Source organism: Halyomorpha halys, unplaced genomic scaffold (assembly GCF_000696795.3).
Source record: "Halyomorpha halys isolate HHAL.00 unplaced genomic scaffold, Hhal_1.1 Scaffold666.1, whole genome shotgun sequence".
Lineage (NCBI taxonomy): Eukaryota > Metazoa > Arthropoda > Insecta > Hemiptera > Pentatomidae > Halyomorpha > Halyomorpha halys.
Window position 1 is genome coordinate 240,746 of NW_027112188.1, and position 23,561 is coordinate 264,306.

Here is a 23,561-nt window from a genome sequence, read left to right on the forward strand (position 1 = left end):
GAGGATTGTCTGCACTTCATCGTGGCCGGGTGCTCGGTTTCCGTTGGATCTTCTAAGGATGGTCTTTAGTTGTTTAGGACTTACAAACATAAAGTTGTCGCCCCTGTCCATGGTCGGTGGTGATAGGTCGAGAGTCCTCGATTGTATGTCTCTCTGGTAGTGGTCTGCGAGGAGTTCGGCCTGTTGTGGCGGGGTGAGAAGCCGGTCACCGTCGTGAAGGCGAACAGTAGACGATTTCTTCACTGCGCTCTTGGTCAGCTTCCAGAGTTTTCTGACATCTCCGTGGGTAGCCTGTAGTTGGTCGTGCCAGATAGCTGTCTTCCACTGCTTCATGAGGTTCCTTATCTGGCATGTGATGGAGTTCAGTGCTACTTTGAGGGCCGGATCTCTGGTCGAATTGGGAGATTTAGAGTCCCTTATTTATAGGTCTAGTCCATGCGGCTGTGACCGAGAAGCGGTCGGTACATGTCTGCTTGAGATAGGTTCGTGCATTGCATTGTTATCATTTATTATTCATTGCACAGATATTGCTAAGTATTATGTAGAGAAATTATTAATATACAAAAATTACAACGTGTTCTTTACAAAATGAAGTAATAAGTAAATTTGAGAGCTTCGGTGAGGCTCGAGGTGGAGGGCTCTGGTGAGTAGTGGTCCAATCACTTGCTCCCTCTCGCTACACCGGTTTCAGAAATTACCGTATACGTTTATTTTGAAAAGTATGAAGGTTTATTTTAATTTATAACATATTGTGGCACTTTAGATGTCTTCTGAAGAAAAGTACATCGATCGCACTAGGGTATAGTGCAGCCATCCAGCCTCATTAAGTGAGTGACCTTAATTGAGTAGAAATCTGGCGGTCGGGCGTAATTCTGACCAAATCACCTCCTGTTGCTACCGTTGATCTAGTAAAAGTATCTCCTTACAAAGTACAGGACCCCTAACCCTTCATGGGTTGTAGTGGTACAAAATTTATTTGTTTATTTTTTTATGTCAAACCCAAAATAAATTTTTTTTCTTCTTTTTTTCCAGATGTTTCACAATTCATTCAAAAGCAATGTGAGCGTCCTTTTTTATGGTTCCGGTTGTGTAGAAAACTGATAATTTTAATGTATACATTTTCATTAAAAGCTTCCTTTTAGAAAATTTAATGTTTTCCTTATTCCGTGTTCAATATTAATCAATAGTTAATTGTAGTTCATTTTCCCAGGGGATTCGTAATTATAAAATTTACACTAATTTAAATAAATAAAACCTATTTAAGGAACTATACAAACTGGATCTCATACCAAACTTCATTTTCTCTGGCTTTTAATAAGAAATATTAGCGCACCGAGACCCAACATAAACAATTAGGTCAACTCCCAACACTAATGTTTTAGGACCTAATAGCTGAGCAGATTGGGGCCTGGGTTCAATTCCCACCAGGAGACATCAGTATTTATACCGACCCTATTGGGAATCTAGGAAAAGGGGAAATTTTAGTGTTGAGAGTTAACCTTGGTGTATATGTGATAACTGCGTACATAAGAGAAGGTATAACAGAAGCATAAGATATATTTATTTCATATTGTTTACGATCAATTATCTATATTTGATCCATTTGATTCTGATGTTTAACAGGGAAGAGTCAATCCAAGTCTGGTGATTTTGAAACAATAATAATTGTTTGTTTTGAAAGGGCGTTTAAATGCCTGGTCATCAACGCCTACATGTTATTGGTTTTGGTAAGTTATAGTTGTTCCAGAGAGTCATACCTTCGGCATTCTCGCGAGTCTGCACTAGTGGGACTCAATTGCGTGACGTTTCAAATATTACATTATTAAATCTCACCATCACCTGACAGGACGCAGTCTGAAAACTCAGCCACTCCTATTCTCTTCAGGTGGTGTCGCAAATAGTCATGTCCAGTAGCCAACCTGAAGCATGCCACTGCCACCGCTCATGGTAAAGTCAATGGAGGGCGCCTTTTAGAGTCTAGCAATGCCACCCAGTTCTTGTCCCCACATTCTCCTTTACTCCTTTCCTCTGCCCTTTCAGTGATAGCACTTCGGGCCATTTCTTTCGCCATGTCTATGGTGATAGGAAGAAGCGGCTGTGGTTGGCTAGCCCCTAACCGTGCATGTCGTTCCGCCTCCTCATTCCCATGCATACCGCAATGGGCTGGAATCCATTGCATTACCAATACTTTGAGTATTTCTCTTTTACTGTCTATAGTTTACCGGCATGCGAGAATTCAAGCATTAGCCGAGGGATGTCCAAACGCTATTGCCAGTACTGCTGCCCTGGAAACCGACAGCAGAAATATCTTCTTTTCGCTGGCGTAAGCTTTTCTAAAGCCAAAGTAATAGCAGCTACCTCTCCATTAAAATTGGTAGCGTTTGCTCCAGCAGTTGCTGACAGTTGGAACAGGCTGCTATAAATACCTGCACCTGCATTTTTATATGGTCCTGTAGCTGACCCGTCGGTGTATATCTGGATCCATTCTGGCTCAGGGTAGCGCTCGGCTATAGTGGCCAATGCCACAGTCCTTAGTTCTTCCGCTGAGGTCATGGATTTGTTGATGGGCATTATTAGATCCAGCGCTATAGCATATGGACACATCCAACCGCTTTGTTTAGTCAAGTTAGGCAGAGGTTCTCTTACAGGCCTAGGCTTGTGATAATGGATTTCGTTGTCTCAATAAATGTTAGCTGCGTTTTTGGTCGTCTGGTATTACCAACAGTGTTGGCCCAGTAATCACTGCCATTCCTAAGCACTCGCTCGTGAATGATGACGGCATTAATTTTTCGCCTATCTTTTAGGGACTCGATCTCTGCTAGCAGTTGCATGGCTAGAATCGGTGTCGATTTAGCCGCACCGGTAATAATCCTCAATGCCTTATTTTGAAATATATCAAGACGCCTCAGCACTGAATCGGTAGCTGTAACCATAATCCCTGAGCCATATTCCAGGACTGGTCTTATGTATGACCTATAAGCATGTCTTAAAACCTCAGCGGTTGCTCCCCATTTTGTAGCTGTGATTCATTTCATTAGTCGCAGTCTTGATTCTCCTTTATCTGCAGCATCCTCACATTGTTTAGCCCTGGTTAGCTTATCGTCCAGGATCAGTCCTAGATATTTCGCTTCATGAGTCCTGCTAATACCCTGATTATAAAAATTCTCTCGGAGCTCATGCTGCTTTGTAGAAAGGGTAAATAGTTGGTATAGTGTCTATTGCATGTTGATAATCATTTCATTTTTTTCTGCCCAGCTCCACAGAACCGTTAAGGTTTAGTTGGCACTTTTCAAGATCACTGATTTTACTGCTGGCCCCCAGATTATCAAGTCGTCAGTATACAGTAACGCTTCTGTACCAGGTGATTTCTCCATCAATGTATCTATGACGTCATTAATCATAATGTTAAATAGCATTGGACTCAGTACTGCTCCTAGAGGGAGTCCCTGTTTTACTTGCTTGAATCCTGATGTGTTTCCCCTGTACCTCACAGATATATGTCGTTGGGAAAGAAATGATTTGATCCAGCCCATCAGTTGTCTATCAATTTTCATAAGGGCTAATTTTTATTTAGCTATTATTTTAGTATTAGCTTATCTCTCCATACTTGGTAAAATGCTGACAGCTAGCGTACTTTGATAATTATGAAATCCTACCTTAATTGCCTGAGAAAGGCAAGTTATATTCTCTATAGTATCTCTATGCTGCATGAATCCTGCTTGACGTTGTGATAAGCCTTTCTTGTTTTTGTATAGTGCAGATAAGAGTCTCCTTAAAACCATTTTTTTCTGCATCTTTACAGAAGGCACTCGTCAGTGCCACAAGAATTGTGTGGTTAACCTTTTTTAATAATTGGTATGACCTAAGATTTCTTCCAAAGATCTGGGATGTATCTACTTTCCCATGTTAAATTAATGAACTTTATAATTACGCTTTTTGCATTTGACCCTATGTGTTTGAGGAACTCTGGGTATATGCCGTCTATACCAGGCACCTTTCTGCTTTTTGTGTCCTCTAGGGCTAGTGTCAATTCGCTCATAGAGAATGGCTCATTATTTTCACTCTTAACTTCCTTGTTCCAGGATATGCGAGGTATTTTATGCTTGGCTTTGAAATTGCTAGTTTGAGCAAAATCTTTCAAAATTTATTGGCAATATAATCCTGCCTAGTTAAGACTTTTAAACCATTTATCATAGGTTCGTTGGCATCGGTACTATCCTTGTCAATCCTAGATAAGAACTTATATGCTTTAGTTTCATCTTTTCTAAAATCCATGTTTGCAAGAAATTTTCTATATGCTTTCCTTTTCGAAGTTGTTCGAATAATGCGTCTTTTAAGGATACCGTTTATTTGTCTTAAGGTTATACGATCTTTTTGGGAACCACTTGTTTTCGCTGCCCTCCGAACCGCATCTCTTTCCACCTTCAGCTCTTTAAGCTCATCCATTTCATGGCACATTTCATTATTTGGTCCTTCAGTTGCTTGTATATGTGATCTATGTTACCCTTGAGCAATTGCTTAGTAATTTTCACATCGGACAGTCGTTTGTAATCCTCCCATTTGGCTTTTTTGAAATTTCATCTGGAAAAGCATGGTTCTCTTTGCTTTTTATACAATTTGTTTGATTTAATCTCAAGTTAGAGGTACTATGACTAGAAGATTCCGGAGCCTGGTGTAATTTAAGACCTAATTTATTTTCCGGCCTTGGATGACTGAGTACAAGATCAGGATGCGTTTGCTGCTCGTTATATGCAAAAAAAGTCGGCTCATTACCAGCATTCGCGATAGACACCACTGGTCCACTATCTATGAAATTTTCTACTATGCTAACTGTTGTATCGGAGCTTTTATACCCCCATCTAGGCGAATGAGCATTGAAATCTCCCATGACCAGTGTTTGATTGTCCCATACATTCTCAAGCAAGCTGAGAACACACTTATTTTTTTGAGGATTTTAGATAAAAAAAATTTAACCTTTTGTTGTCGACAGCAATCTGTACTGTTTTCGAATCACCTACATTCATTTCATGCATTATATTTACTTTAGTAGCATATGTGATCCGTTAAGATTCGGCGAAAGGAATTCCAGTTTACTTGGCTCCATTGGTGGAGGTAATACAGGAATTGGGGATATGGAGATAGTTAGGATTAGTGCACTATGGTCTGAAGATAGGTTATCGAGGCGTGAAAGGGAAGTGTTTAGAGGGCCTAAGCCTTTGTGTATAAAGAAGTCCAAGAGGTCAGAGTTACGATTAGGATCGGTTGACCAGTATGTAGGAGAATTGTGACAAAGAATGTTGCATCGAAGGGAATTTATTGCAGATAGGAGTGATCGTCCACGGGAATTTGTGGTTCTAGCTCCCTATTGTTGATTTTTTGCGTTGAGGTCTACACCTAGAAGGAAGTGGTGTTCGAGGGAATCAAGGAAGGAATTGAATTGTGGTTGGGAAGTGGGAATTCTCGGTGGGGAATAGAGAAGTTTGGATCGATACGGCTGTGGTTGTAGGAAATTTTGGGCTTGTAGAAGGACTAAGTGATGTGAAAGGGATCGATGGATAATGACAGCAGTGCCACCATGTGCTGTTCCGTCAGGATGGTCCGTTCGATAAATTTGGTACTGAGGTATGTTTATTAATCGTCTGGTGGTAAGTCGAGTTTCAGTTATTAGAACTACATCAATATTTTTGTCATGTAATAAGGCCGTTAGTTCGTTACATGGTTTCGAACACCATTCCAAAGGAGAATAGAAATAGACTTAAATGGTGCCATTTAAGGGTTTCTTAGCGGAGGAATAAGATTAGATACTAGATTTGTAAGTTTAAAGATGAGTGGAGTGATAAGGGATCTAAATTCAGATAGGAAAGGTGAGGAGGTTTGTTTGATCAGTCGCGTTAGGAGGAGGGGGGATACAAGGTATCAGATGATTAGGCTTTTGGGGAGTGGATAAGGTTTGAGACAGAGGCATGAGAATGTTGGGATTGATGTTGAGGATAATGGGGTGTAGGTTGCGATTGTGGCAGGGCCTGAGTTGCCTGTTCTATTTCTCCAGTTATTTGAGCGAAGGACACTCCTGGTTTGACAATTCTTGAGGGTCTCCTGGGTGGTCTGGTTGGATCTTCTTGTCTGGGACCTGCCTGTTTTCTGGATGCTAGATTTTTATACGTCTCGCACCCCTTATAGTTGGTCGGATGCCCTTCTTTATGGCATAGTGCACACACAGCAGGTGCTTGCCTAGGCTTGCTACATTCTGCGGATTTGTGTTGTTGGCCACACTTGACGCATCTAGGTAAGTGATGGCAATAATGTTTAGTGTGGCCATACTGTTGGCAGTTGTGGCATTGCACTATTGTTCTTTTACTCTGGTGTAATATAAACGGTTCACATTATAAATTTCTTCAACTCCAGGTGTTTGTTAGATGCGATCTAACGTGACCGTTTTAGCTATATTACTTTGTATCCCAGAAGCTGGTAATACTGTACGTCTTCAGTCGATTTTCTAGCCTCCGCAATAGCGAAAATGTCAATTTCATTTTTAGCAATGAATACTTTTAATTCTGTTGCATTTGTCGCTAGTTTACGGGCTGTTTGGCGACAGCTGTTGATCGTTTGGATTACGCAGGGGGGACCACGAGCTGGCGATCAACTTCAGGTAAGTAAATAATCATAATAATTAAAGGCTGATTACTAAGTTAGACTTATAGATGAATTTAGTTACTATTTCTATTACGGATTCCTCCTTTCTCAACGCCATTGGAACATTTGTTGGTATCCCTAACTGGTTCAGTTTTATTTTGTAATGTTCACTTTTTTCTAAAATGTGTTTGATGGTCAGATTACGATGATATTTCGAACATTTTGGAGGGGCCTCTCCTGTGTGTTATTCGAGTATGTATTATTCTGATTCGCGTGATCGCTACTTCTTCGCGGCGTTTACTTCGGGTTGATGCAATCCAGGACTGCACATATTTCTTTATAGATTTCAATTTACTGGGCGGACTATCATCCTAAATTGCCAGCCAACTTTTATTCATGCATTCTTTTAAAGGGTGAGCAAGTTCCTGTGCAGTTAAGATGCCTGTGGTTCTGCCTAGGTGGGCTAGTCCTTCTCTAGCAGCTTTGTCGACCATCATTTTCTGTAAAACTAAAATGTACAGGGGCCCTGACGAAGTAGACTAATTTACCTATTTGTTTTAGCATTATTAAGTTGTTTTTTTTTTATTCCCCTTTCCTCGCCATTTCTGGCATACGGGGTTCGGCAGCAGTGAGGTAGTGCGTTAGAATTACGCATGCCACTGCTTACAATAATTATCTTTATTATTTATTGCAGCCTGGGACTCGGGTGTCGCCTTTTAGATGGGCACACCTTATCCACTACAACCGTCAGGGTGCTGCCTCCTGCACGCAGCCTCGTCCAGCCCTTCTGGTCTTATGCTGCGTCTGCTTCTACACCTACATCTTCTTGTCTTGTTAGCTCGCCAATTCCGGTTGGTCGAACCCTTCCTAACGTAAAGTGCGTCGGGCCGACCACCTCCTTCCACTCGTAGATGAATTCTCTGAAGAAGGGATAATTCTCCTCCTCCATCAGACGAGGGAAGTCCGACTCGACGAGGGCGAATATCCCGGGTTTCCTTAACAACCTGGCACAGTGTCCTTCCATGGCGGAGCAATCGATCACTATATGCTCTGCAGTTTCAGGGACTTGTTGGGGTCGATGTTGTTTCCAAAACTTTGTAGCTATCCGCTGAACCCACCATGTCCTGCTAGGATCTCTGAGACCCAATAATCTGGGAGGACCTCGCTCTCAGTCTTGAATGGTAGGTAAGAACTTCCTCAGAGTAGCACCCTTAAGGCTCGCCTGTCACTGACCTTTCCATTCTTCAATGGAATCCTCCCGCAGCATCTTCTTCCATAGGTTCAGGGTCTCGCCAATTCTCTCTCGAATTCCCTGCGGTAGCGCTACTAACCCCTGCCTCTTCATTTCGTACTTGACGAAATCCTCCTTGAGAATGAGGTCCGGGAATCACTCCGGCCAGCACCTGCACTGCCTCATGCGCCACCTTTCTGTAGGTCTTCGTAATCCTTAGCAGAGCCAACCTTTGAATGGTGGCCAGCCTCCTCTTTTGATCTTTGAGGTTCCGGATCCACGATCCCAGAATACCAGCTGAGAGGACCACGCCTTTATAAATGGCCATCATAGCAGGGTACCTGATTCCCCAGAACGCATCCCCTATCCTACTCAATCCATTGAGTGATAGGGTCACCCTATCCCTTAAATATATCAGGTGAGGAGTGGCGTCAAATCGTCTTCTTATCATCATCCCGAGGTACGTCACTTCCTCACCCAGTCTAATCCTCTGCCCTTGGATGTCCAAGGAGATAGAATGAGCCCTATCAGTGGAGCCTCTTATTAGTATGGCCTGAGCCTTAGCTGCGACCATACTCAATTTCCTCCTCTCATACCGTTCTCCTACGAGACCGGCACACCTTTCTGCTTCCATCTTCAATCTGGCTCTACTGTTCTCGGAACTGACTGCCAGGTCGTCGACGTAGGCCGTGGTAAGGAATCCCCTATTCTCTGGGTCCCCCAGCAACTCGTCAAACACAAGTTTCCACAGGGCTGGACCTACAACCGAACCCTGTGGGCTTCCTCTTTCAATTTTTTCCTCAACCCCATAGTAGTTATCCCTAATCCTGACGCTCTTATTACTAAGGTAACCACCTACCAGGGAGTATAAGTTACTGGGGGTGTTGAGCTTTTGCAATCGCCGAAGTACACGAGGCCACCAAACACTATCGAAGGCGGAGGATATATCTAACAGTATCAGTAAGACATATTTCTTTGCCCTATCCTCCACGTCCCCACTCACTCTCAGCAATGCATCCGTTGTTCCCCTGCCACGGGACGAGCCCTAATGCCGTGGGCGGATTGCTGCTGTTACGCTTGAACGCTGTTCTCGATCATGTGTTCCAGAACTTTGCTGGCTACTGGAAGGATGCATATAGGTTGGTAGGTCTTTGGCGTTTCCTTATCCTTGCCACCTCCCTTGTAGAGCAGTCTCAAGTCTGCAACTCTCCACTTGCAGAGAAAGTACCCGTTATCTAAACACTCGTTGAATATCTCCAACATGTCATCCTCAATATAATGGGGACTTGAGGATTACAGCATCTATGCCATCGAGTTCTGGAGCCTTCCCAATCCTATGTCGGTCCACGGCATGACAAAGGACCCATATATCCCATGGTGAACAGGTCGGTACCTGGTGGGTATTCCGTCGTGCGTCTCACCATGCTGTCTTCTGCGCTATCGTGGGATAAATCGTTCATAGAGTATGTTTAATCTATATACAGTTTTGCAGCTTTCTCCAATGTGGTTGCCTGGGCACCCCCTGCTCTGATAGCCACCATTAACTGTAGAGGCTTAACCTTGCCCAGTGCCACTTTGTAAGGAATACCCCAGGGATTCTTATCTGTCTCCCCAGAAATTAACTCGTCCTTCTTCAGGTACCGCACTCCGTTTCGATATTCCCTATACCCTATAGATTTCTCTTGGAGTGCAGGTCTCCTCTCATTATCTCTGCTCTACTGGTACCTACGCCTAGCCTTGTAGTATTCTCTTGTCTTGAGTTGAATTAGAGCCGGCGTTCACCATGGGACCTAACGTTCTCTCGACCTTCGGCGTTGGAGGGCAATACTAGCAGCTTTAGTAATGGCGCACGTTAGCATTGCCACCCTGTGGTCAATTTCTGTCTCCTCATCTATCGGCACCATCTCCTCCCATTATTGATCAACCAGTATTCCCTACAGTTCAATGGAAAATGCTCTCCAGTTCGCTGGTCGGGTCACAAAGGCCTTTTCACCAGTTAGGGCACTACATTCCTCCTCCACCACACTAAAGGCTATCACCCGGTGGTCTGAGCTCGTATCTGATTCGTATCCAGTCCACAATACGATTTGCTATGAGAGCCGTGGCCAGTGTCACTTCTATCCAACTCTGGCCCCCTAGCTCCAAAAAATGTGGGACCAGAGGGCTCGGTCATAACGACGAGTTGACCCCTCGCCAAGCTCTCCTCTAGCATAGTCTATATAGTCCATATCTATATCGATAGTCTATCTCTGGCATCTGTGTGGACCGAACCCCAGGCCGTGCTCCACGAATTGGTATCGGAACAGACTATCACACTTCTATACATAAGTGCGACAGCCTCCACAGCAGCTATATTATCTCCAATATTAACATTTAAATTGGCCAGTCGAGGCGGCATATATGCTGAACCCAGGGCAAATGCAACTCTGTCCCATCTGATATTGCATGCCGCGTGGTCTGCTGTTGTGAATTGTTTCAGTTCCATTACGTTGAGAGCGGGATTGATTACCACTATCGCTGCTCTAGGCCTCCTCTCACCACTGCCTAGCGCTACCACCCTCGATGTTGTACCAAATTCTGTGACCACATTCTTGTGACGGGATGGCTCCTGAATCGCCAAGATGTCAACACTTGTCTTCGGCCCATATTGACCTGCAGGATCTGCATGCCCTTCTTCGTCTGCTTGACTATCATATCTAAATATAGCGGGCACTCCCTGCTACCCGCGCAGTGTTAAAGGTTTTTTCCCGCTCTATAGGGATTTTGTTCTAAAGATATTTTTCCAGGATACTCTCGTCCCAAAAGTTGGGGACTCCCATTACTCTTTTTTCCTCTGGTCATAGACCACTTCTATGGCGTCTCCTATAGCTATCTGCTACCATTGGAGCCACAATCTGGAAAACCTTTATATCAATAATCTTGTGTAGATCATGGGTATACATGGCTTCTTTTACCATTTCAGTAACTGTTTCCGGGACCATTTCCTACTGGACCTCCATTTGTACTATTATATTGACTAATTCTCTCAACTGGCCATTTAGGTATTTCTGGATCTCGTGAGATACCTTTTTTTTTTCTCCAAGTAGCTTTTAACCCGTCCTTGAATTACTTCCGCCCTCTAGACGGGTCGTTCAATTTCTAGATTGGGCTTTAGAGGGGACTCCGCCTTCTCCCTCTCTCTCTTCTTTCTCCTTTTTCCTTTGGGACTCATTTTCCCTTCTCGACTATCAGGCCCTTTATCTTTGTCGGGTTCACTGGTACTTCCTGAAAGCAGCCTGAATTTTCCTGTCACCATTTTTCTTTCGTTTATCTCACCTCTTTCAATAATTCATGTAGCATTAGATGCTACAATGGGCAAGTCTGCCGCCATTGCAGCATTGCTGATGTATGTTGACGACGCCGGGGAACCAGCTTTCAAGGGTTCCGTGCCCCTGCACCATAGCATAATTATTAATATTTCCCTCCATTTGGATTTCGGAAAATAACATTTTATACCTACTGCCAGGTATAACACTGCCGCCTCTAGTCTGAGGAACAAACGCTGGACAGTACGCCACCTATTCTAGGAACCGTCGCGCCTGGATTTGAATCTAGTCTTGGTCCAACCCGGGTATTTGATTTCCCCGGTTCCCGCCATATCAGGGAAGAATTCCCCTATCCGCCACCCGGGGAGGCGCCCGATGGGAGACTAGCTACTCCACACGGGTGGCATTATTAAGTATTCATGAAACGTTGAACCGAGTACATTATATCTAGTCCTATATGGAGACTTATATGGAGTCCGATATAATTGCTATATTTGTCATGCAAAGGACGGATGCTATGGCATTCAGTTCTGCAGTATAAATATTAGAGAGATGATGCAGCATTCTCTTATGGGTTGTGTTTTGTGTCACAAAGGTAGATCCGATTTTGAGCCATCTCTATATATTGCGGTATGGTCTGGCAGAGTTCGTAGTAGTTTTCGAAACATTTCTTGATGTTTTGACGTGATTATATTTTGTTTGCAGTAATTGTATAGCTGGAGATATACATTTCGCCGTTGGGCATACTATTTTCTGGTATGTTGATGGCTGTTGCTTTTAATTCTCTGACAGTGACTCAGGGAGAGGTAGTGTTGCATTTATCTTTTGTTGGAACTGACAAGAAAATTTGAAAATGCACTTACAAGTTGGATGCGAGGGTTGCAAGTATAGTCGGCGAAGATAATTTGTAGCTATTTTTCGACTGAATAGTAGGGGTGATATTCCATACGGATTTGAACGGTGTCGAGTTTGGCTAGGCTTTGGAAACGAGCTGAGCCATATAGAAAACTTCCATAATCAAGTTTGCAGCAGATTAAGGCTTTGTATACTTTTAACGTCGTTAATCTATCAGCTCCCCATGATATGCATCTTTTTTTAAGTGTTCTGATATGGTGGTTCCAAGGCTTAAAATCAGGCTTAAAAATCTATAATATTCGACATACGGTAACGGTGAATCTCCTAGGGATCTGGGGATGGTGGTGTTATTCTTTTTCTTCTGAAATATAGACATTTAGTTTTTTCGGTTGAGAAGGTAGGACCTGAGCTATTTGACCAGTTTTTTATTCGATTAGGAGCCTCTTGTAGTCTATTTTTTATTCGATTTATGTCATTTGAGCGGCATAAAATAGCTAGATTGTCCACATTAAACAGCACCTTTATTCCTCTGGGCATGTTTCTTCCTAAGTCATTAATGGCCGGGACAAACAGAGTTCTTCTGAGAACACAACCTTGAGATACTCCAATTTTTTGTTCGAAATTATTAGAGAGATAATTTTCTATTCTCATTTTGAATATACGAAGGGATAAGAATTGCTTGATAAAATTTAAAAGATTACCTTTAAAATTTAAGGATATACGGTTTTTATAATAGTAATTTTGCTGGTACAGTCGAATGCGTTAGACGAAGACAATTACGATTGCTTGTTGCCTTTCTTTGAAAGTATATTGTAGCTCAATTTCCAATTGAATAAAATAGTCAAGGATCTATACCAGGCGCTTGTTAACCATTCATTCCATTATTTTGCAGAGGGAACATTTAAACAGTTAAAAATATCGAGCTGTAACTGTTCCATTATTTTGCAGAGGGAACATTTAAACAGTTAAAAATATCGAGCTGTAACTGTTCGATTGACGCTAGTCTTTGCCTGTTTTTTGGATTGTGTTCAGCGAACTTTCCAGATATTATTTGAGGGTCGTCGATCAGTTTACCGTTACAGAATAGTGTACGGGTAGTGTGCATCGGGTTGCTGGATAGTTTTTGTGAATTTTCCAGATTTTATTTCGCCCTAAATTGGTGGGAGTGGATGAATTCATAGTTTCGACAAATTATTTCCAGGATTAAAATTTGCAATTGTTTGTTGTTCGTCTGCATAAGGCTCTTTGTTTCTCTCCATACTCTATGAAATTTGTTTGAGTGCTATTCCTTGCATCGTTCATTAAACCAGGGGATGGAGGGTCTTTTGGTGGTGCTCTGTGTTGTAGGAATAGCTGACTTCACTGTCACATTTAAGTTTCTGTTTACTTTAGTTAGTTGGATGCTTATAGGAAATACAGGTAAAGCACCTCAACGGATTAGGCAGTTAGTTGTGAATTTTGACATTACGAAATCCTATTTTTATTGAGTCTGGAATCTTTGGGGTGGGGAACGTAATGATATACGAGTTTGTGAGGATATAATTATTATTTATTTTAATTTTAATGTGGGTTATATAATTTATAATGTGCGATAATTTCTTCCATCTCCAAAAATTGGAGGTCATTGCAACGAATTACTCCTTATTGTAATTTAAAGTATTGTGTGGAGATACTTTAATGGGAAACTGACCGTCAAAGTTCATCATTTTTGTATTTTTCCGGATTGTTTTCCATTATTGGTTGGAAATGTTCCGTTTCTAAGTTTTTTAACATTCTTGAGCTCTCCTACATAACCAGAGAGAAATTTACTAATAAGAGACGGTGAAACTTTTGTAAAGTCTTGCTTGTCTGTTCTATTGATGATCAGAAATTTTGGGCTATTCAAGGTATTTTCTTTTAGCCTTAGAGCTGTTTAAGTCTATGAAGTCTCCCATAGAAAAATTAATAAAGACAGAAGAAAAAATAAAGAGATAAAATATAGAAACTAAAATATATTAATGGAAAAATCCAGCACCTCAAACTTAAAATTTCATCTGTGACCCATATCCTTAAAACCAGTATGAGCGACATACACTTCAATAATATTTGCACCATTTTAACATCTACCCGTTTACAGAAAAACAACTTCTCTTCTCAAAATTTAATAACATTTATAAATTATCGCTAGCTTCTAAAATTTATCCTAAAGGTGACGACAAATGGGTTCACAACATTTCATCAACCGATATTCCACCTATTGATGTGAATTTTGATATTTTTCACCGAATTTTGACAACGTTCCCAATATTCTTAGCTTAGGTCTAAATTTCTCTAGTCTCAACTCTTCATGTAAAATCATCCCAGAACTTATAACTGATCTAGAATATATTCACAATGACCCCCTTATTCACCATTCTAATGACAAGAAACAGTTATCCCGTACTTCTATTTGCAACATTATTTCCAATCATCTCCTACATCCTCATTCCGATACTTGTAATTTTTCTCCTCAATTCTTTAAAGACATTTCTTTCACCCGTTCTTTTTTAAAATCTCATCACGACATCATTATCACTAAAACAGACAAAGGCAACATGACTGTCATCATGGATCGTTCAGACTACAATAACAAAATGGCTTTACTTTTATCTGACCGATCTACGTATGCACCCACACCCTGGGACCCTACTCCTTCACTACAGATCAAATTGAACCAACACCTCAGGGACCTTTTACATTCCCAACAAATCAACTACCCGACGTACAGAAATCTTATTTCCTATAATTCTGTTACCCATGTTTTTATGGACTTCTAAAAATTCATAAGCCAGATACCCAACTCCGTCCAATCACTTCTAATATCAATTCTCCCTCAGGTAAACTGAGCAAATTCTTACTTTCCTATTTACAAACCTTCAGTCACTATATATTCATAATTCCTTTCACCTCCGTGATCTTTTATTGTCCTTCACTATCCCTGATTACTATATTCTTGTTTCTTTTGATGTAGAAAATAAAATAATTTAGGCTTGGATGCTAGCAGAGTTAGTAGGAGGTCTTCACTCTTTTAATTCCAAACACTGACTGTGCAATAATAATTGTAATCATATAATGTGATCATAATAGCTAAGATAGAAAGGATCTAACTTTTAAAACTATTTAATATAAAATTAAATTTAAAATAGTTAAAATTAAGTGAATGCAATACCCGTGAAGCACAGTCGAAACCAGCACCCAGCATTTGCAGCACTTTCATAAGCAATCTAGTATCGTTGCATTTCACAGCTTAAATATTAAACAAAAAATATATAAAAATTAGTACATCTTCATGGTATGTTTAAAAACAAATAGTAATAATGAATAATGTAGTATTAAAGATGAAATTATAATAGTTTGTGGCGCTAGAGCACTGGCAATAAAAATCTATCCTTCTTCTTCCTAATACATTCCAAGTATAGGCGATATTAGGGAAAAATGTTTGTTCCTATTTATTTTATTCTTATGTCTCTATGTACATATTTGGATTTCTTGTTTTTTCATTTATGTTTATATATATTTTATTTATTCAGTTTAAAAAAAAAAATTAATTTTGGTATGAATGTTTTCATTTATCATTACCATTTATTTTCCAAGGTACTTATTGTGACACGTTGTAATACTTATGAATAAATAAATGATTTTTGTACGTGAAAATAGAAATTTATATTCTAGACATTATATCCTAGGCATTTTCCTGATAAATACATGACTTCATCTTGGAAAAAGCTTATTTAAATGATCTAGGCTGTTCACATACAGAGCCACCACTTGGCTATTAGTAAGGAGGGAACCATAAAAAGAGTATTTTCCCTTAACAACTATATTCATATAATAAAGTAGAATTTTACACCATTTTTCTTTCACATATATCCTTGAGATGTATCTACTAAGTAACTTTTTTGTTAAAATATACCGGACTGAAATATTATATAAATATTGTTAAAGCCCAAACTTTTGGTTTCTATTTAGGTTAATTTTGTTTTGACAACCTTCCAAGTGACTTTTAATTTTGTTAGTTGTAAGTTTATGTTTATTCATTTTTTTTTTAACTATAAGTAATTTTAATTTTGTAAATAAAAATTAGGGATATAAGGAGGTTCTACGTTTATAAATAAATTGCGGAGGTGTAACACGTGCGGAGCAATACCGAAGGCAGTGGCGCCAGTTCCTATATAACCGCGGATGAGGCAGTTGGCAGTGAAGATTTAGGTAGCACTGGAGCGATGTTAGTTGGCTTTGGCACGGCGTAAGGAGAGAGACGCACTGCTTCACAGACGCTCCACCGCCATTGTTTTGTTGACTCTTGTTTGTTGGAGCTATTGGAACCTTTTCACTGACTCACCGGCAGTCACCACTGTTCAGTCTACAGTTTTTTGGAGTCGTCGGGTTGCCCGGTAACCTCTCTCTCACCAGCTCGCCAGCGGTCATCCTGGTCAACCAACTCTAGACTTGCGATGTTGTGATATGCGCATATCGACCCCACGCCCATCTGTGAGTGACTTTATGTTCTTCCTTCGAGCGTCATATTTTCTTTTTTGCTTTAATTAACTTATTATTTCCAGTGTAAATAGATTTTTTTTTGTTTATATATGTATCAAAATATGTTTATCCTTTTTACTCCACGATTCACTATCTTTATTTTTGTAACAACATAACAGTTCATTTTTTTGTTTATATTCTAATTAATTAAATTTTTGTATCACTTGGAAAGTTATTTTTTTTATTATTTCATTTTCTCAATTATTATTTTTTTATGTGATATTTATTTCAGGTCCTCCGTTATTTTTTTTTGTTTATTTTATCTCGAACCTGCGAACATTTCCCTCTGGGGAAGAGGTCGGTTTTCACATACGAAACACCCCTCGCCCCAACAAATATAGAATCCGTTTTACACTTTTTTGAATTTTCATAAAAACGGCTCAAACGATTTTAGTTAAGCTTGGTTTAGGTAATATTTTAATATTTTAGGTAATATTTGGTAATATTTTAGGTAAGCTTGGTGGATTTTAATACCCGCTAAGTATTACTCTCTTTGAATTTGTTAGCAAATGGTTAAATGTTGAATTTTCAAAAAATCTTCATCTAAATGACCTTTAATTTAATTTTAATACAAAGAAATATGAAGTATAGAAGAATCTGTAATTAACTAAAGGAGAAACAAAGATACCACATATCGATACCATCGATATTACGATAACACGCTTGCTTATCGATTTATTTTAACTTTTAGAGGATTTCAAGCATATCGGGGTCCCTTTTTATGTTCTCGGAGGTGCTGAAAACGAAAATACGGATTTCGTGATCTCGCGCTTGCGGATTGATTTATTTTAAGTTTCCAGATTTCAAGCATATTGGGGTCCCTTTGTATATTTTCGGAGGTGGAGAAGACGAAAATAATATTGATTTTTTATCTCGCACTTGAGAATCGATTTATTTTTACTTTTCAGATTTTTAACATATTTGTGTATCTTTAGATGGGTAGAAAATGAAAAAAAAAAAAATAACATTCAAAACATATAAGGGGACCACAATACGTCAGAAATCCTAAAGGTTAAATCGAAACGCAAGTACGCATTTATAAAATCGATTATATTTTTAGCACCCCTGAAAACATATAGGGACCCCAATATGTTAGAAATCCGAATTAATTCTAATAACTATTTAGTTTTTCCTTAGTTAACTAAATATTGGCCAGGTAATGCCCAACTCTGCAACATTCCAACATATGACCGTCAGTTTGATTCTGAATAAGAAAAATGTAGAGTTGGCTTTCCTAATAACCCTGGTTATATCACAACTCTAGATCAGAGTAAACCTACAAAATCTAGGGCAGTTGGTTACAGGGTTCTGAGGATTTTTAACTAAACAGCGCATGGTTTGCAGTGTGGTGGCTTAATGAGTTCTAGCTTTGAAATAATCATTATAACTCCTAATGATTCCTATGTTAGTTGAATAGTTAGGTTTTAATCTACTCACCAAGGTTAGACGAAATCGGCCAAGGTGTGAGGAAAAAGATGGAGACGCTCACGAATACCAACAATTGGTTACTAACTAGGAAAAAGCAAATGAGCTAGCAAAAGCTAGGAGGTTACAGACGGATTTGTTGTAATATGTAGAATGTCCCGGTGTTTTAAACCCAACTAATTTCTCTATCATGCACCTTCTTCAGAATTAATAGAATTTTCAAACGTTGCAGGGTTAAAAATATAAGGTGAAGATAAATTCATTATCCTTAAAGTACTTAGTATTACTGAGTATTCTTGTCGGAAATCCAACCCCAATTTTTCTATTTTGGATTCCATCTCGTTGACAGGAGCATTCAAATAAGTAAAAGTTAACCCTAAGACACTCCAGGGTTGTGATGGAATCAACTATTTATCATCTGTTGATAAGGGTATAAAATAATTCTGTACTACGGTCGTTCCCCCTAAATAAAGACTTTTTTTCATATACGTATATTGATAGTAAAGAGAGAATCAGATAGGGACACAAATCCTACATCAAGAGACAATGAATAATGTTGCCGCAGTACAATTTTAAATTCACTTTGTGATTTACATAACACATTTTGCTGAAATAAAACTTTAATTTTTCTCTGATCGAACCATCTCTTGTGTTTCATTTATGTGTAAGTAAATAAAAGTAACTTTTTCCTTGGTCTATTAATTATACTGATCTATGATTAATCTATAGATTAAAGACTAATGAGGTCAGATTCATGCTATTTTTAACCAACAATTTTGAATAAATTGAACGAAATTGTCTACTTAAGCCCAATAATTTTAAAAACTCTCTTACTTTTAAATATTTTATTATCAGTATTATCACCGTGTTAGATGTGTAAAATTCGATCAGTTCCAGGATAGTTGTGAGTTGAGGCTTTACAAGTACTGATCACATTCTTTCAAAATGACTAGGTCGATAATGGAGCTTCTCTACTTTCACATGTTACGGTACTTTCGTGCTCATTTACTTACTGTTTATATTTTTTACTTTTTCACTGGCAAAAAAAATTGGCTATAAAATTAAAAATATACAAAGAAAAAGATATAAAAAATAGAATACCATAATATGGCTTGATGGTTGGTAGATGTTTTTTCCAACAATAATATTGCTGAATTATTGTTTGGATATCCAAAACGTAAAACGATTCATCGTCCTCCTGAAACATTAAATAGAAATTGTTAAGAAGTAAACCTATACCATCTGAGTAAGGATAAATTCCATACCAAAGTAAATATCCGATACCAAAGTCCTCAATACTCAACAATGTCACCACTTTTGTCAAATATTAGATTATTTTATAAGATTTGTGAGATGGCAACACTGCGTGGGCAACACTGACAAGCGAGAGCGAGGGAAGGTTTTTTCGGGTTGGTCGAGAACAGTGATAATAAAAGTGAGAGTGCGTATATTTATCCTAGTTCGCTGAAAGTTATATTAGTTGTAATTTGACTTCTGAGTTGTGAGGGACTCTTTCTGTTATTATTGAGATTATTCTGTAACCATTAATGTAAGTGTTTAAGATAATATAATATTGAGGTTTTGTTTATTCTTCATCTCTCTTATTTCTCCTTTTTTTTTAAAAAAAGACTATAGCCCCTACAAGATTATAATATAAATTGTTGAAACAATGCTTCAATTGCCATGTTTACTGATGATACAGTTATCTTTTACATATAACACAAGACTCTGTTATAGTTAGCGCCGGGAATGTACAACAGGCCTCAAAAACTATTTTACTTATTGCAGGTTCAGCCTCAACAAGACAAAAAAACTAGCCAACATTTTTGCCTTCATATTTCCCAAGGATCCCCTCGAATGATTTATAAATAATTTCACTTAAATTGGAATCCCCCGATGGAGTCTATTACATATCTAGCAATGAGCAGCTGACCTGGAATCGTCACATAAATAGCTAGTTAGAACAAGCCTACGCAAGACTAGCAATGTTCTTTTCAATCATCATTAGAAATTATTTACTAAAACCAGAGACCACTATTCTCCTATACCAGACTATAGTGCGACCGTCATGTGTGAAGTTTGGGGCTTAGCTTCAGCTATATATATAAGTTACGGACTGTCAGCTGACAGGTCTATATCAACTGATCGAGCAGAACAGCTGACCCATTGTGTATATATATATGTAGACGGACAGGCTTCGCAAATAGATCAGTCTTTGAGAGTTTGTAGCGAGAGGGAGCAAGCGGTTTAGCCACAACTCACCAGAGTGCTGCACATCGAGCCTCACCGAAGCTCTCAAATTTACATATTACTTCATTTTGTAAAAACATATTGTTATTTTTATATATTAATAATTTCTGTAACATAACACTTAACGATGTCGATAAAATGATTAATAAAGGATACCAAAACAATGCACGGAATTATCTCAAGTAGACATGTACCGACCGCTTCTCGATCACAGCCACATGGACTAGGCCTATAAATAAGGGGCTCTTAATCCCCTCTTCGATGTTCGATCTTCGATTCACATCCTTACCCAGGCCTAGTCATAGCACTGGTGGCGTACGTACATTATACTTGAGATAGAAAGGTTCATTGCCAATCTTCTTCTCACAAGAGATGTTTTCTGTACGCATACCCAACATGATGGCATATCTCCTTTCCTGCTCTCCAGCAATCTTAGTCCGTCGGAATAGTGAGAAGAGCAGTTCTGATACTGGAGAATATGAACCAAAATAACCAACCTCAAGCAGCAGTCAACCAAACTTTAGCAGCAGGTAACCCACCTCCGGAGCAGATTCAGCCACAACCGGAAGTCTCTTTAGCACAATTTCATGCCACGGCGCTTGAATGGATTAAGGTCCGTACGGCAACCGCCCAGGACCTGAGGAAGGCCGTGTTGGGCCTAGAAAAATTTACCGGAGAGACCGGAGAATTAAATAATTTTTTAAAAGGGGGCGATCGCCTAATGGGGCGAATAGAAGCGAAGAAATCGGAGGATCTACTGGATAACGAGGATGCAAAAGCACTGAAAGCAGCGGTAGTCTGCCGAGTAAAAAGAAGTATCCTAAATCAGATTCAGGCAGATGAAGAGACCCCCTGAAAGGTCATCAAAGAAAGACTAAAGAAGGCATTCGGAGGAGGACAGTGGACCGCAGAGGAGGATATATTCATGATGACAAGAGAAACGAAAAAACTGAGACAGTCTAGTGGGCAATATGCTGCTGAACTCTTGGCACGCTATAACAGAATCCATGGTACTGAAGATTCAGTTGGCGAAAGAACTGGAAAAGAAGGAATGCTAAAAGACCGCTCGTTTGTAGAATGTGCTCAAGATCTTATAGAGACAAGCGCTAGGGATAGAATATCAAAGGCTGAGAAACATGCCTAACACTTGGAGGAGGAGAGAGGACAGAGATGGTAGGAGAGAGAAAAATAGTAACCAAGAAAGTAGAGCATCCCAAGCGAGACCCAGATTCAATGGTCGGCGGGAGGACCGCAAGTGTCATGGTTGCGGGAGGGTTGGGCATCTAGTGGCGCATTGCCCGCGTACGAGATGTTTTGAATGTGGGGCAGAGGGACATATAGCCCGACAGTGTCCCTACATGTATCGGCGGAAAGAGCAGAGTCAGCCTGAACCAATGGAGATTAACGCACAAAGATTACGGAGGAGGAAAATCTCGCGAAGGACGAATGGATCCGCGAGTGAAGCCACAGAATTGTCCGAAACCTCGGAGACAGAAAATGAAGCAGGAGACTCTGGGCGAGAGAATGATCACCAAGAAAAGAGGACGTGGAGAAGAACCGGAGAAACTGCTAGAAGAAGAGGAGAGTTTTGAGGAGTGTGCCCACAGAGAGGCGACCGCACGTTAGAGAACCATCATGTGAGAGGAGAGCACGGCGGTTTGCCTATTATACGAGGGAAGAGAGGAGTAAGCTGTCTGGTGGACACTGGGAGCTCAAACACAATCGTCTGCCGAGAGGCCCTTGACAGATTGAATAATGGAGAGAGGAAACTACAAGTCAGAGTATGTAATTGTCAGTTGATCACTCTGGGTGGGCCCTGTAGCATTGAAGGGGAAACAGAAATGGAATTGAGTAACTGGGGTGCTAAGGGAGAGAAGGTAACAGTCCATATTATGAGAAAAATGCCCCGAGACTACCAGATAATCATTGGTTGTGATCTTTTGGAAAAGGTGGGAGCAAAGATAAAAAATAGTGGGGGTCATTGGGATATTAGAATTGGAGGGAAGAGGTACGGCTGTCAGAAACTCGTGGATGACGGGAAAGCGAGAGTTGGAGTGATTAGCCGGAGGGAGAATTGGAAAGAGGCAATATTAAACAAATATGATGATATTTTTTACAAAGAAGGAGAAGTACTAGGAGCTACAGGAAGAACGGTGCATGAAATCACATTGAAGCAGGATAGGGTGACATACGTAAAGGAGAGGCGATACCCCCAGGCACTTCGAAAACACATTAGGGAAGAAATAGAAAGTTTAAGGAAGCAAGGGATAATTGTGGACAGCACTTCGCCCTATAACAGTCCATTGTGGGCAGTACGCAAGAAGAGTACCACGGGCGAAAAGGGGGAAAAGTACCGGGTAGTAATCGATTATCGTAAACTCAATGAGAATACGGTCGATGAAAAATACCCTATCCCGAGATTTGAAGATATTCTCGATAGATTAGGCGGTGCGAAGATTTTTAGCACATTGGATCTAAAGGCGGGCTACCACCAAATTAAAATGCATCCCAGGGATCAGCACAAAACTGCATTTACTTTTGAAAGAGGTCACTACGAATTCACCAGAATGCCATTCGGTCTGAAAAACGCACCTGTAACATTCCAGAGACTTATGGACGAGTTCTTGCGGGGATTGGACGAAGCAGTTTGTCAGGTGTACATGGACGACATACTAGTGTTCAGCAAATCGGAGAGTGACCATGTGTAACACTTGAAGAGCGTGTTTCAGAGAATGAGGGAGTTCGGGCTCAAGGTTTCCCTTGAAAGGTCAGCACTAGGGCAAGAGCAGATAAATTATTTGGGGCATACCATCTCCCGACAAGGTGTGAGACCGGACGTCCAGAAGGTGTCGGTATGGCAGAGTACCTTGTGCCCCTTAGTAATTTGTTAAAAAAAGGAAGCAAGATAGTAGTGACATCAAGCATAACACATTACATCCGGAAATGCATACAGCAGCTTCAACGGGAACCAGTTCTTGCATTCTCCGACTTCGAGAAACAGTTAACGCTCACAACAGATGTAAGTGGGTATGCTCTAGGAGCGGTGTTGGCACAGGAAACAGAAGAGGGAGAGCGAGCCTATGCCAGTCGGCGCCTCACCGAAGCGGAAGCCAGATAGAGTGCCTTAGAAAGGGAACATCCAGGAATCGTGAGGGCTGTGGAGCATTTCCGGCCCTAAACCGGACTGCAACGGTCTATGATCAGTGTGGACCCACTGATCATAGACCGTTGCAGTGGGTAGAAAAATTGAAAGAGTCATCTGCGCGCATCACCAGATGGAAGGAGATCCTCAACCAGTATAATAT

At 40.3% G+C, this 23,561-nt stretch overlaps 1 protein-coding gene across 1 annotated transcript in view; it reads right to left on the minus strand.

The window, feature by feature from the left end:
• The window catches only part of LOC106685175 (probable ornithine decarboxylase), a 125,111-nt gene that overhangs the window by 64,298 nt on the left and 37,252 nt on the right, over positions 1-23,561 (minus strand). The window contains exons 3-4 of the mRNA XM_067050191.1: positions 19,108-19,204; positions 15,212-15,288 (exon numbers count right to left, since the gene is read on the minus strand). Coding sequence (XP_066906292.1) covers positions 15,212-15,288; positions 19,108-19,204 — 174 coding nt within the window. The remainder of the gene's footprint in view (positions 1-15,211; positions 15,289-19,107; positions 19,205-23,561) is intronic.